Genomic DNA, 13348 nt, shown 5'->3' on the forward strand with positions numbered 1-13348 from the left:
CATGCCTGTGCTATTCTGGTGAACATGTATAGCATAGCTAATGTAGCCAGTCAAGTAAGCACTCCAGGACCACTTGGTGGTTTCAAGAACAATATAACTTTACCTTTAAGAATAATCAGAAGGATGGCACCATTTTGCAATACAGTGCATTTTCATTTGTTCTGTTTCCTTTTTGGTTTGATGATTATTTTGATGTTCTCTGAAACAGCACACAGTGTTCTTGACTCATCTGTTTTGGATGGAATGCAGACAAGTGCCCTATCCCATGCAACAGGGAACAGCTGACTAGTGACTAGTAGTGTAAATTGATAATTTTGCTTATTACAGCAATACGAGTATTACAAGCTTTGCAAGATTACATGGCAGATAAGATATTTTTAGAACTGCAGCCTAATATTTCTGCAGATGCAGCATGCTGTGCTGTCCTATGTGCAGTACAGCTTAAAATCATTATCTTAAGGGTTTGGGGTTTTTGTATAAAGATTCCGTAAAACGGGTATGGAATAATAATACAGCTGAAAATCCAGTTTGGGCAAGCTTACTTTTGACTTTCTTCTCCTTTTCAATGTAATGCAAAAATTAAATCTTTTGCTTTAGAAAAGCATAGAAAAGGGCTGCATAGAAAAATATCCCAACAATCCTCTGTTTAGTCAAACTTCTAAATGGATTTACTTCCTGCTAATGCTGGAGCAGCTGAGCTTAATTTGTCATGAATGTTAATGAAAAACACTTCAGAAAGTCTTATGTGTTCCTGTTGCATCCAGATTTCATCATTTATTCCTACAGTTGTGAGCACCGGAGGTATTTGTGTGTTCATCAAACTAGGCAACAGGAGATGGGAACAAGCAGCATGTGCCCAAGCTCAGCTAGTTAGGGCAGCTCGGCTGAGGAGCTGTGCATATCTCATACGCACAGGAAACATCTTGAGAAAGATAGTTCCACCAAACATATCGAATTGTATTGTAGAAGTGTTGTAGCTGTGATGCTGTCAAATGTAAAAGCCTTGGTTAAGGTGTTCAGAATCAATTTACCTTTTTTTTATATATTTTTCAGCTTCTTTACCTGGTTGTTAGAAGTTGTTCTCCCTCCCCACAAACCTTTTCATTAAAGGGTGTTTAAGAAAAATCATAATCTGTTTACAGATGTTTTTTTTCAGGAGGAAGAGTCTTTCAAGTTGCAAATAATGTGCCAGGAACAGACTTCCTCCTTTCTTTTTTTGACTTTTTATATTATGGGTAGAGACCGTTAACAAAGCTGCGTGGTTCCTGAATAAGCAATGAATAAAATAATTGCTGCAGATTTTTGTAATCCAACTAGATATTCATTAGTTACATAATTTCACCTACCCTTTGTTAATGTATATATTTGGATGTATATGCTGTGTATGTGGGTTTACATTTTTTTTCTGTATTTGGCTTCTGCTACTGTCCAGTAACACAAGTGCTGAAATTTAAAAAAGAGACACTGTTGTCTGGTGTTTCTGACCTCAGCGGACCAAGTGAGTCTTGGGAATCAGCTAAAAGATTTATTTTATTTTCAGTTATTAAAACGCTGAAGGTCTTATAAAGACCAAACTAAATTACTGATTCCTTTGTTCACTGCCCTTCCAGTGCTCAGACGCACTTGGGGCAAGTAAGAAATAGTTACATGGAATAAAACAAAAATATACAATTTTAACTACAATTTTATTTTATTTCATTTCAATTAAAAATTTACACTGCCAGAAGATGTAGCATAGGAGACTGTAACAGGGAGAACTGTCTTTACTATAATAACCTCTTTATTAATCAATGTAGTCCTACTTTTTGTTAAGTGTGCACAAACAGATTTTCAGCTGAATGAACTTTTTGTTTGAGCTACATCTTAGGCAAGTCACCGTTGATTACTTACAGCATCAATTACACCAAATAGTTTTTTTCTCCTTAGTTTAATTGATGGCAATAATTTCAAGACCCTGCACATTCCTAAGGGCAAATGAGACATAACTTTTTTTCACATAAAGCTGATCAGAATACAAAAAGATGTTTGTGCACTGATTCTGACTCTTCACCCATCTTTAACTGAATGCATAAGGGCAATTAATAATTTTGACTGTATTTTCTTTGTGAGGCAATAAAGGCTTAACACTGAAGATTTCCAGAGCTAGCTCAAACAATTGCGGGTGAAATAGGTACGAAGTACTTTCAGCTAATAATTTTAATTAGATTTCCTGAACCATAGTTTCTATCAATCAAATACCTGAACCATAATTTCCTTTATCAAATGCAGCAAGGCTTGTAACTGGAAGTTCCGTACTCACCCACATGAGACATCTGCTTTTTACAGGTATTTCTGGTGAGGAAGATCAAAGGATCTGATGCAGGTCAGCTTTATGCCATGAAGGTACTTAAGAAGGCAACTCTGAAAGGTAAGGATTGAGACGGTGGCTGCGGTGTCTATTTCTGTGCTATTTTGTTATTTACTTTTTTTACCATTTTTTGCATTGCTGCTGTCTTGTATATATGAGTGCATGAATATGTCTCTGCCGTCCTCCAAAATTCTGCTGCACTGTTCTAGAAAAGGATACACAAAACTCATTACATATAGAGTATGGGAGCACACAAAACTCATAACCTATAGAGTGTGTGAGCAGGAAAACAAGCCTTCGGAGTTCTCCAGCTGCATGCTTTCTTCACTTTCTTGGTGTCACCTATAGCACTTCTATTGGGCATATATTAATTTGTATCAAAGTGTCAGTATCTTTCTGTTGCTGAAGTATTTTTAAATAAGGATATTGCCAAAGTAAAATGTGGCTCCTACTGAGCAGAAAAGCCTTCTAGCTGGTGCTTCTCACTGTGTGCCTGAAAATTCATCGGAGCGTATTTTCAAGTGTGAGGAGTCATTCTGAGGTTGTTGAGATCGTGCTTCTTTGTGGCTCATGACCACAGGGCTGGTGTTTAAAGCTGGTCATCCTCTTACAGGGCCACTGGCTACTACAGCCACACTAAGACAAAAAAGAAACTTCTAGTAAAGCACAGGACTGAAATGCAAACAGAATTAAGTTCAGTCTCAGCTGACTTCCTTGCCATTTGTTCTTCCACAGAGTTAGGAAGATCCAGTCATCTTCTTGTTTCCCTGATACAGCTGTATGCTCTGTTTTTTCCCCTCAGCAGCCTGACACTTTTTGCAGGTAAGGTGGACACAGTTCATCTTGCCCAGAGCTGCTGTTTTGCTCTTTCTTGGACAGCGTGGGTTTACAGAATGCAGTAGAGTGCCTCGATTTCTATCCTAATGTGAGGAGACAGTTCTGATGGCTTAAAAACCCAAGCTGCTTTAGCGTGCCTCGATTTGGGGAACCAAGAGAACAATGAAGCTACCGGTAACTGCAAGGTAGAGTTACAGCAGGTGGTGGCAGGCAGGCACAGCACCTCTTCTGAGTACTAATCAAAACAGGGAAATGGCAAACCATGTATCGGCACAGCCCTTTCCCCTAAGAAAGCCTTTTCAAAGAAACGTTAGTTTGAAGTGATGCTGGTGTGCCGATCTTTTTATTTGGAATGTAGATGAAAAAGTTTGTTCTGGCAGGACAGCCTGGTGTAAATAACCACTTAAATGGTGATGGGCACATGACATAAAAAGTAAAAGGTCAGGCCTTTTACATAATACATATAATAGAGTGATTCTCTGATTTCTTAACCAAGAGCTGGACCAGGACGTGCCCAAACTGAGCTGAACTCAAGTCTCAGACCCTTCCCTACTGGGGCAGGTATTCTCCTGCCAGGCATGGTGTCTGAGGAAGGACTGTGTGACCACGCAATGTCATCACGTACCAGAGACTTACTTCTGTTTCTTTTGACAACCCAGAACTTTTTGCCCAAGGTGAAAATTGGGTGTTCTCTCTTTTTTTTTGTGTAAATCTGAGGTGTGTAGAGCACAAAGAGCTTTGGAGAGGGGGCGGGTTTCTCCTGCATCCCCAAACACATGATTGTCACTTATTATTTGATACCTAAATCTGCAATGTTATATTTCATTGGAAAAAAACCCCACAACAAACCACAACCAAAACCAATAACCTGTGTTATGGCAGTATTTTAGGAAATCTCAAAACTTAGATGGTGATTTTAAACTACCCAAAGTATTCCACCAAATTTTTCTTCCGTCAAGAACAAAAACACCTCTGTGTTTGCAGTTCCTGGGTTTGTTATAACACAGAACCACTGCTTCTCTCTTGCCTTGGCCACTACAGCAGGCTGCTTATTGTTTCCTTAAGCATGGTTTGCAAGATGCAGAAGTTGAGGCTGCTTTGTGGTCTTACTGGATTGCATTTTTCTCCCATTCAGGTTACTTACCCCTCTGCCTGGTAGCTCTCAATTTCCCATTAATCTCAAGATAACTAGCACATCAGTAGGAACTAATTTGTCCATGCTGGTTTCTACAAATAAGTTAAACTTGATAGCTATTTAACTCAAAGTGCAAAAAGGAAGGAAAAACCCTATTGGCACAGGGCAAGTGAGACGAGCAACAATGAGGATCATTGTCAGCAAGCTTCCATGTAACTTTCGGCACAGAGATAATATTCCTAATAGCGTAATTTCATCTTTCAAGTGAGAATGCTGGGTTGTTGCTGCCTACCTACACTCAAAAAGGCAGGAAGTCACTCCAATGTGAAGTATTTATTGCCATGTCAAGTAGTGGGAGCAAAGCCCTGAGTACTTGTTAGCACTGCGTTCAGTATTTACTGAAAAAAGGTGTGCTACGAGACAAATCCCTGAATGATGTCTGTTCCTAACCTGTACTCTGCACAGTGCAGCATAAACAGGAAAGGCAAAGCTCCTGGTGTCAGTGCCATTGACATTGCCACACAGCCCTAAATATCAGAGCAGTTTTCTTCTTTGGTGAAACAAATTTGCAAAACACATATAATAGAGAAAGCAGAAAGAAAAAAAGAGAGGCTAGCAAAACTTTTTTCTTTTCTGGATTAGTCTGAAGAATTAGAACCTGGATCAGTAAGGTGGTGAGGGAGTTAAATGCCTTCAGGAGTGATGGATTAAAACTAGCTTTGTACCTTGCTCTGAAGAACAACAATAGGGGTTCCTGCCAAAGGGTTTCGTATCCCAGGAGCCTGAGTCTGGCCATGGCTGGCTGATAATATTTAGGAAGAAGCAGAAGTATAAAACAGTGCTTCCTCCAGCAAGTTCTGCCTCTTTCTGGGGTAGTTGTGCCTTGTTAGTGTGATTCCAACATACCAACAGCAAACAGTAGTATAAGAAGGGTACAGCAATCATCAGCAGCACTATTCAAGCATTTACAGCTCAAAAAATTTGTTTGATACAAAAGAGGCTTTGTAGATCAATTGCATGTATAGATTTAAGCTTGAAAAAGATCTGCTAAACAGTAGAACCATTCCTGCTGTGAAGGGAGAATTGGAATCCAAAATTTTCTGTTTTAGACTGCAGAAGTTTTCGGAGGCACATTCTGTACACACAAGCATTTGAGAAAACAAAATTAATCTTTACCTCATGAAGGTTTCTATTAAATGCAGAGTGTATCTGAATAAGCACCTATAACAGCATGGATCCCTGAAAGTGAGAAAGCCACTGCTCCTCTCAGTTGTGAATGAGAGCATCACACACAAGTTTCTGTCCTTCATGCCTCATTTCCTTTTGCAGGAGCTTGTGGGTATCTGGTTTTCAAAGCAGAAAACTTCCTGAAAAAACTAGATAAAAGTTACATTCTGATTATTAATTTTAGGAAAACCTTGCCCAAAATGTTTGAGAATGTTGTATCTGTTAAGTGCCAGCTGGCAAATACATCACATTCGAGGCTGCATGTATACAACTCTAATTCATCTAACTTTGAAACTCTATTTATTAAATTGCAATACCCTAATAGCTACATTTGAAAATATAAACCCTTTTTGGATGGTCCAGGTGCTCAGACATTTAGGCACTTAAATACCTTGCAAGAGTGAGACTTTTGCCTTTCAGAATGTCATTAGATAATACTATGAAATACCATCTTACAATGTTGCTTTCATGTCTTCATTACACTCTACTTTTTTTTCCTTGAAAATCAGATTTTTAGATAAAAAAATTGAAAAAGAATATAGTTGATCCATATGTTTAAAAATTTACAGATGCATATCAGTGAGTCTTCACTGCCTGATCTGAATGCACCGTGAGACTGAGGAAACAAAGAAAAGAGTCTGTTTATTCTGTTTATGTGTGTGCCCTGTATTCATCAGCAAAGCTGGGACAGAGGGAAAGGGCAGTCTGATTATTTTGATTCACTCAGTATTTCCCTCAGGGTGTCTTAGGCTCCATCAGCTTTACTGGATGTGCTTCAGGATTCTGTGAACAAGAGCTGTTTAGATCACTTACAGTGTAAGCCTCATTAAATGCCCATGAAGTGCCCATAAATCCCCAACAGGTTGCTGTGTTGGAATGTAAGGTCTACCTCTGGAGCTTGAAAATCAAAAGACCCATCCCTCCAGGAGCCATGCAATCTTAACAAAAGTGGCATGAAGCCATAATTCACTGACATAATGTGTATAAACTTTGTAAATGTTCCAGTGGTGATCTAGTGAAGGTTATGTGACAGGTCACAGGGAAGTAGTTTGCATCTGCCCATCTTGTTGGTAATGGGCTGTGTAAATCTTGCACTGGAAGCTATTTGACCCTGAGAACTGAAAGTCTACCTGTTTCTGCTTATGGGATTTAGAAATGATAATCTGTTTTGTCAAAAGCTCTGAAGTGCTTTGCAGTTTATGATCCACTCAGTCTAAGCCCCTAGGCTTTTATGGGTTTACAGTTGTGCTGAGTGCGTGTGATGGTTATAGATGCAGCAAGCAGTGAGAGCAGCTTTAGTGACTCACAGAGAGCTTGTGTGTTCTTGGGGATGTTAGATCAATTATATTAATTATACACTAAATTGAACAACTAACTTAGATGGCATCAGCTGGACTGTGATTTTCTTCTAAACTTGATAAAATTGTAGTAGCGGCTTCTCTGTTTGGACACCAACTGAAGTAGCTTCTTCAGTTTTCCTCTGCATGTGACTCAGTTTCCCTGCAATGATTGTGGTGCTTAGATCTAAGATACTGAACTCCAGTGGTTTCCCTCTGGTTTGAAGAGAACAAAAATCCAGCAAAACAAAAAACAGAAGGCAATATAATCTTATAAGGCAGGACTCAGAAAGAGCCTTCACTCAGATAAACCTAGCTTTTCAGTGCTGAAATTTTCAAGATATCTTGTCCTATTTTGCTCAGCCCCTGTGTTTGGTGAAAGGCCTTGTTATTCACCCAGGTTCACCCTTTAAATTTTGATTTATTATCTTTTCTTAAAGTGTTCTTCAATCTTTTTTATATCTTCCTAGGCCTCTTATTACCCTTTTCTAAACAATTCACCAGGGAAGTCCTGACCACACTTGAAGTTTCCTCTGAGTCCAGACCCCACAGCAGAGGCCCTGCTGTTTGGAGGAAAGGTTACACGCTCTGCATCCTTGGAAATTACTGTCTATGTACAGCTTCTTTACTCTTGAGTATTGTAACTCTCCAAGTGTTGGGGCTCTGAGCTCAAAAAAACATTGCTAGACCTGGAAGTGCCCTTAAAGAGCCATCTGAGACACAGACATAGACCCCATCCACAAGAAGCCATACACTAAATTTTTAGTCTGGGAGGGAAATAGCAACTTCTTTGTGCACAAACATGACAACATTTGATTACTGTGTATATTTCATAAGTGGCCCTAAAATGTAAAGATCAGCCTAGTCAGTATGTGCTCAGCCACACGGCAATGCTTTTGGGTTGCCATCTGGACCTTGCCCCTTTGCATGCAAGTTTTGTGGGCCAGGAGCCAAGGAGAAGATCTCCAGCTTTGTGCTGAGCTTCAGAATATGCCAACCTTGCCCGTCATGATGTAGGAGCAAGCTGGAATTAGTAGCTGTCATCCAAGGAAGCAGAAGTAACTTTCCTCCCCTGGGACTTTTGAAAGTGAAACCAAGACGACCTTCAACTCACAGTGCTTAGAGGTTACTATCGGGCTGTGGCTTTACAGTGCCTTTCCAAGGCTTCTTGTGTCAGACCACCTCTTTCCTCCTCCCCTAAAAAGTCAGCTTATCTAGGGCTTGCTTTCTGAAGGAGGAAAGGGTACAGTACATTTGAGAGAGCTCGCTTAGGTTGTTCCTAATGGGCTGTACAGAATAATGCATTCATATATTATAAGGAAAATGAACTGCGCAACTGTGCACAACTAGCTCATTGTGTGTCAGCAAATATTATAGAGCATCCCAGCCTGAATATACAGCATACCTGACAGATCAAAAATGACAAAAAGCACTGCTGGAAGTTTATTTTCATAGCTTTTTCTGAAAAGCAAGATTGTAGCTTTTGGGTTGGATAATTAATACTCTTCAGTGATTCTGTCCAGTGTTTGGATTCAGGTTTGCACGAGAAGCGAAAACTTTTGTCTATAAATATAAACCGAGCATATGTCACTTAAAGATTTATCTGTCTCTATTTAAGCCATGTGGGACTTCTCATTGTATGAAGTCCTGATTAAATTATAGCTTCTTCACAATGCCAAGTGCATTGTAAAGATTCTTTATCAGGCAAAAATTCCCACCGTTAGACATTCAAGAAATGAACTCTGGTATTAAAAATGTTCTCTGCTTTGTAGCAAGGGAACATTTTGGCTAGTTTGTTCTTACACAAAAACCTGTTATTCCTCATGGATGTTTTCCTAAGTGCCAAAGAAAATTCAGCTTTCTCTTCGTTAAAGTTTTGGCTGTTGAGTTCTGTATTGGGTCACCTCGTTAAAATTGTTGCTCAGGTTGCTAGATAGTACCAAGTTCTTCCTGTTGTTCTAAGGAGGACAGAATTATTAAGTCCAGCCTCCCTATCTTTCTGCCTGTCATTCAGCCAGGCTGATTGACATAGGGGTACACATTTCTGCACTTGTCATACCTACTGTAGGTAACTGCAGCAATATTGCCCCATCCTTTGCTGTCCACACATTTGTTCCAGTACAACTCTGCTATTACAGTAACACCAAAATATAGCTCACTGCATAGTTGTATGTTCACTTGGAACACAGTCAGCAGCTCAGTATGTTGCTGTACGCGATGGCTTTGTTTTATTCTCCCCAAAGAGTACAGGCCAGGACTTAGAAGCAAACCTCAGCTTTCTCCATGAGAAGTCAGTGGTGTAGCAGAAACTGTGATGAGAGTCCTAGCATCCAACAGCATTGATGCTTTGGCTTGGGCTGGGCTTTTGAAGCAATTCTTCCAGTCATCTCCATATGCTGTGCCTTGGTTTGCTGGGCACAGCAGTTTTGGAGCACACAAGCTAGGTTCCCTCCTGATGAAACTAAACCAGGACCACAGCTAGTGCCCTCCCTCTCATGGACATTCAAGCCATGGGACCAAGGTGTGACATCAAGTGTGAGGCAACCTCAGGTCCCAACACCCACTGTTCCTTCCGTAGATTGCTGGCTGCACACAGTGCTTGTTAGTGGAGTCGTAGGTTTAAGCCAAAGTTTCAGACTTTGCTGTGAAGACATTGAGTGCACCTGTGTTTGTGTTTTTCACTAGGTATAGCACAGAGCTGTCTTAATTTTTTCCATCTTTTTTGCTAAGTTAACACGCCCACACCATGGGCCCCATTAGCAGCAGCTGAAATTGTTGCATTATTCAGGTATTCATATGATGATTCCCTAGAGAGCACAAAGGAGATTCAAATCTGAAGTCAGAGGAAGAGAGCACTGGAAAGTCTGCCGATTTCTTTGGCAGAAAGGATATGTGCTTCACCTGTGATCAAATTATACAAGTTTGTTCTAAATGTTTGTTGAATCACACTCTTCTGTCAATGAAATATGGAAAGAATGACTTCTTGTAAGTTTCTAAAAAAGCAGCAGCTCTTGCAGGTTGCATTTGAATGTGTTCCCTAGCTATTCCAGCCAGTCAAGGAATAAGGCTGCTTTTTTTCCAGGGAAGAGTAGTCCATCATATTAATTTCTTTTTTGATAGTAAAAAGCAATTTTCCAAATTGCCTTCTAATTTTCAGTCAATTTACCCTCTACCTCTTTAAGTTTCAGTTGATCCTGCTCTGCTTGGCACAGTGAATAAGTAGCAATGGAGACACTTGAAACTGCAGCTCCTATAGGTACCATCAGTAAAAAGCTTTCAGACCCAAATTCATTCTTCAATGTCCCCATAGTAGACTTGATCAAGGGCTTTCAATACTGCCTGCTTTCACATGCATTATTCATTTTGTCATATTCATTGCACTGTATATTAAATGACAGTTATTTGCAGTTATTCCCAAATTGGTGGTTGCTTTACAGAAAAGAGCACATTTGGTAATTTTTGCTGTCAAGTAGCAGATTGCTGTTAGTTGCTTTTGGTGTAGTTTTAGGAATAGAGAGACTACACAGACAGTTGTCCTGAAGGCATGACTGAAATGTTTATCCTGTTTGATAAATGTGGTACATTTCCATTTTATCTGTAGAAACCCCACTTTTCCCAGGAGTGGACTGGGAGGTGCAATGGCCTTTGTCAGCCCTCACACCCCTCACCAGCAATAGCTGGAAAGCACAGAGAGAGGAGAGAAAAGCACAGCTTAGTTTAATTGGAACAGATCTATGAAGACTGATGTGAAGCTCCAGCTGAGTGTATGAGTCTGGAGTGAGCCAGGCACTGCTGGCTGTGTGCAGGGCTCTGCCTAAGCCAAGTACCTGGGAGCAAGGGCTGTCTGATCCCTGGAACAACCACAGAGGCTCAGTGGTTCTGCTTTGGAAGCCTAACTCGTGACCCTGTGTGGATCAGCGCCAGGTAAACCTGCTGGTGTGGGATTCTCACAGTGCACTTCGCTCCTTGCACTGCGCCTAGAGCATCAGTTGAAAAGCACCTGAAGAAGTCCCACAGCTCACCACCGCTGACCTAGGGCAGAACAGCTATGCTTTTGTATCGTTCCTGACAGATGTTTGCCTAACACAATCTTAGACTGTCCCTATCCTTACTATTAAAAAATGCATCGTAACATCTGTCCCATATCTGCCTTGCCACAGCTGAAGCCATTAGTTCACATCCTCTCCACTGAGAACAGTTTCCTCTCTGCAGTTTTCTTCCACATCTTGAAGATTGTTATTGTGTTTACCTTCCATCTTCTGTAGGCTGAGAATAATTTCCTTTCCTTCCTCAGAGTTAATTTTTGTGGATGTCTGGGTTAGAAAATTTAGTTATAAAATAGTTAAGTCAAAGGTGACTGTTAAACAAAATGTGATCTGCTCTGGCTGAATGTTCCAGTTCTCAGGTCCTCTGTGAATGCTTTGTTATTGCAGAAGCAGTAGCAGTACCTCTGCTCTACCAAGCAGATTATTGAAAATTCAGTGTGTTGGGTTTGTTTTTTTTTTTTTAATTGAACAGATTAAAATGTCTTGCTGCAAAGACAGCAGAGTGGCCATATTGTCGAGATGTTGAATGCTTATTCTTGTGGGGAGTCCCATTCAGATAAAGTTCCTAGGAAAAGCCAGCCTAGGTAGAAGGATTTGTAACATGGCCCTTCTTTGCATTGTTTAGCTTCAGAGCTGAAGCAGAACATCAGTGGGCAAGACTTACCCAGGGCAGTCAGGCTTTACCAGTGAAAACCTAACACTGGTCACTGTTTCATCTTGCCTGCTGCCCTTTTCCTTCTGCCCTTCTAGCTGGCATCCCATAGGCCAATCGGGAATCTTCATGTGAAGGTCTGCTTTTCTAGTTTTCTTTTGGCTTGGTCTTGGGGCTTGAAATTTTTTGTGTCTTGTTTATCTTGCACTGTCTTCAAGGAGCTATGTAAGCTTTCTCTTTGCTTCTAATACTTCTAATTTTAAGCAACCCTCTGCTGAAAAAGAAAAGCTATTGCTGGCAACCCATCGAGTCAGCTGCGTAGCACGTGAATAAACCACTGGGAGCCTTTTAATCCTGCCCGACGTCCAAGAACTTGTTGGTGGTACCATGAGGCTGCATGAATTACAGGAAGATAAAATGTGCTCTTTTGGCAAATACAGGCTCAAATGCTTTTAGTCTTTGTCCCCTTTGAATTTATGTCATGTACTCTGTCCTTTCACAGCAGGCTGTGTTTAGTATAGGAGCTGGTGCCTCAGTTTGGAAGTTACAAGACTTTGGCTCTGCTCGTATTTTTGCTACCAGCCTGCTGCATGAACATAAACCAGCTACTATTACTGCTGCTGCTCTTCTCTATCTCCGTATCTGTAACGTTAACCTAATTACGCCAGCCTCCTCTTCACAGTGCTTGATGTCCTTACGAAAAGCTACAGTCAGATGTTAATGGAGATGTTATTAGCACTCCTCCTCACTTAAGTGCAATCTGGTGCATTATGGAATTTAATGGGTAAAGAATCCAAACCAAGAAATTGTTAGGAAATGTCTCTTCTATATAACGCATTGACTATTAGAAATAATTGGAGCTATGACTCAGCTGTACCTTTGCATAAATTTGTAGCTGTAGTGGAAAGCTAAACTGGAAATACTATAGCTAAATATCCCTGGGATTTTTAACCTCCCTGATGGACTCTGCAAATCTTTGGCTGTGGTACAAATTCATTATCTATATGAAAAGCATTCGCTTATTCTGTTCACTGAATAAGTTGCACCGGTTGGAGCATCCAGTGTAATTGCCATTTAACCAATTTCAGCTGCCTGCGACGGCAGTGCATTTGTAGTTGGTTGGAAACCAATTTGTAAGCATCCTCTGGGAGCTGCATCCCACTGCTTTTACTGGTTCCTATAACATCACAGAAAAATGTTATTTTCTTTGAAGCATGAGGACAGGCTAACAGAGAGGTCAACACTGCCACTTGATGCCGTTTTAAGTCAGAGTGACAGCAGAGGGCAGGGGGTCAGATGCACTGGCCATGATTTGCCTCACAACATTGCCATGAGATTGTAAACCTTCACCAAACAGCTGGCCAGGCATTCTGTTCAGCTGGAGGTGTGCTAGCACTCAGCTGGCTCTCCATAAAAGTTAGAGGGTACAGTGTGGGGAGACTACCATCTGGGATTTGTTTCAACGGAAACAAAATTATTCTCTGTGTTTTTATACTCTTCATGTGGGTTACACATGTCAGTTACAGCTTCCTCATGGCTGTGGCATTTGCTCCAATTTGGAGGTTTTGATGATGTTCAAACACAGACCAGCGATCGGCGTCAATGGCAGCTTCTCCATTCTGTTTTGTCTACAGCATTTTCTATCTGCATGCAACTTGAGAGGTTTCCATGATGCAGTAATTTAACTAACATTTTCTCAGCAGTGGTAGATTATTTTTGTAATAAATGTAATAAAATATTTTATTATATTTATAAATATTTATAAAT

At 40.5% G+C, this 13348-nt stretch overlaps 1 protein-coding gene across 3 annotated transcripts in view; it reads left to right on the forward strand.

The window, feature by feature from the left end:
- RPS6KA2 (ribosomal protein S6 kinase A2) overlaps positions 1-13348 on the forward strand; it is a 321508-nt gene that overhangs the window by 212230 nt on the left and 95930 nt on the right. For all 3 annotated transcript variants that reach the window (XM_056344105.1, XM_056344107.1, XM_056344106.1), the window contains one exon: positions 2326-2407. In XM_056344105.1, the coding sequence (XP_056200080.1) occupies positions 2326-2407 (82 nt within the window). The remainder of the gene's footprint in view (positions 1-2325; positions 2408-13348) is intronic.

The sequence above is a fragment of the Falco biarmicus genome, chromosome 6 (assembly GCF_023638135.1).
Source record: "Falco biarmicus isolate bFalBia1 chromosome 6, bFalBia1.pri, whole genome shotgun sequence".
Lineage (NCBI taxonomy): Eukaryota > Metazoa > Chordata > Aves > Falconiformes > Falconidae > Falco > Falco biarmicus.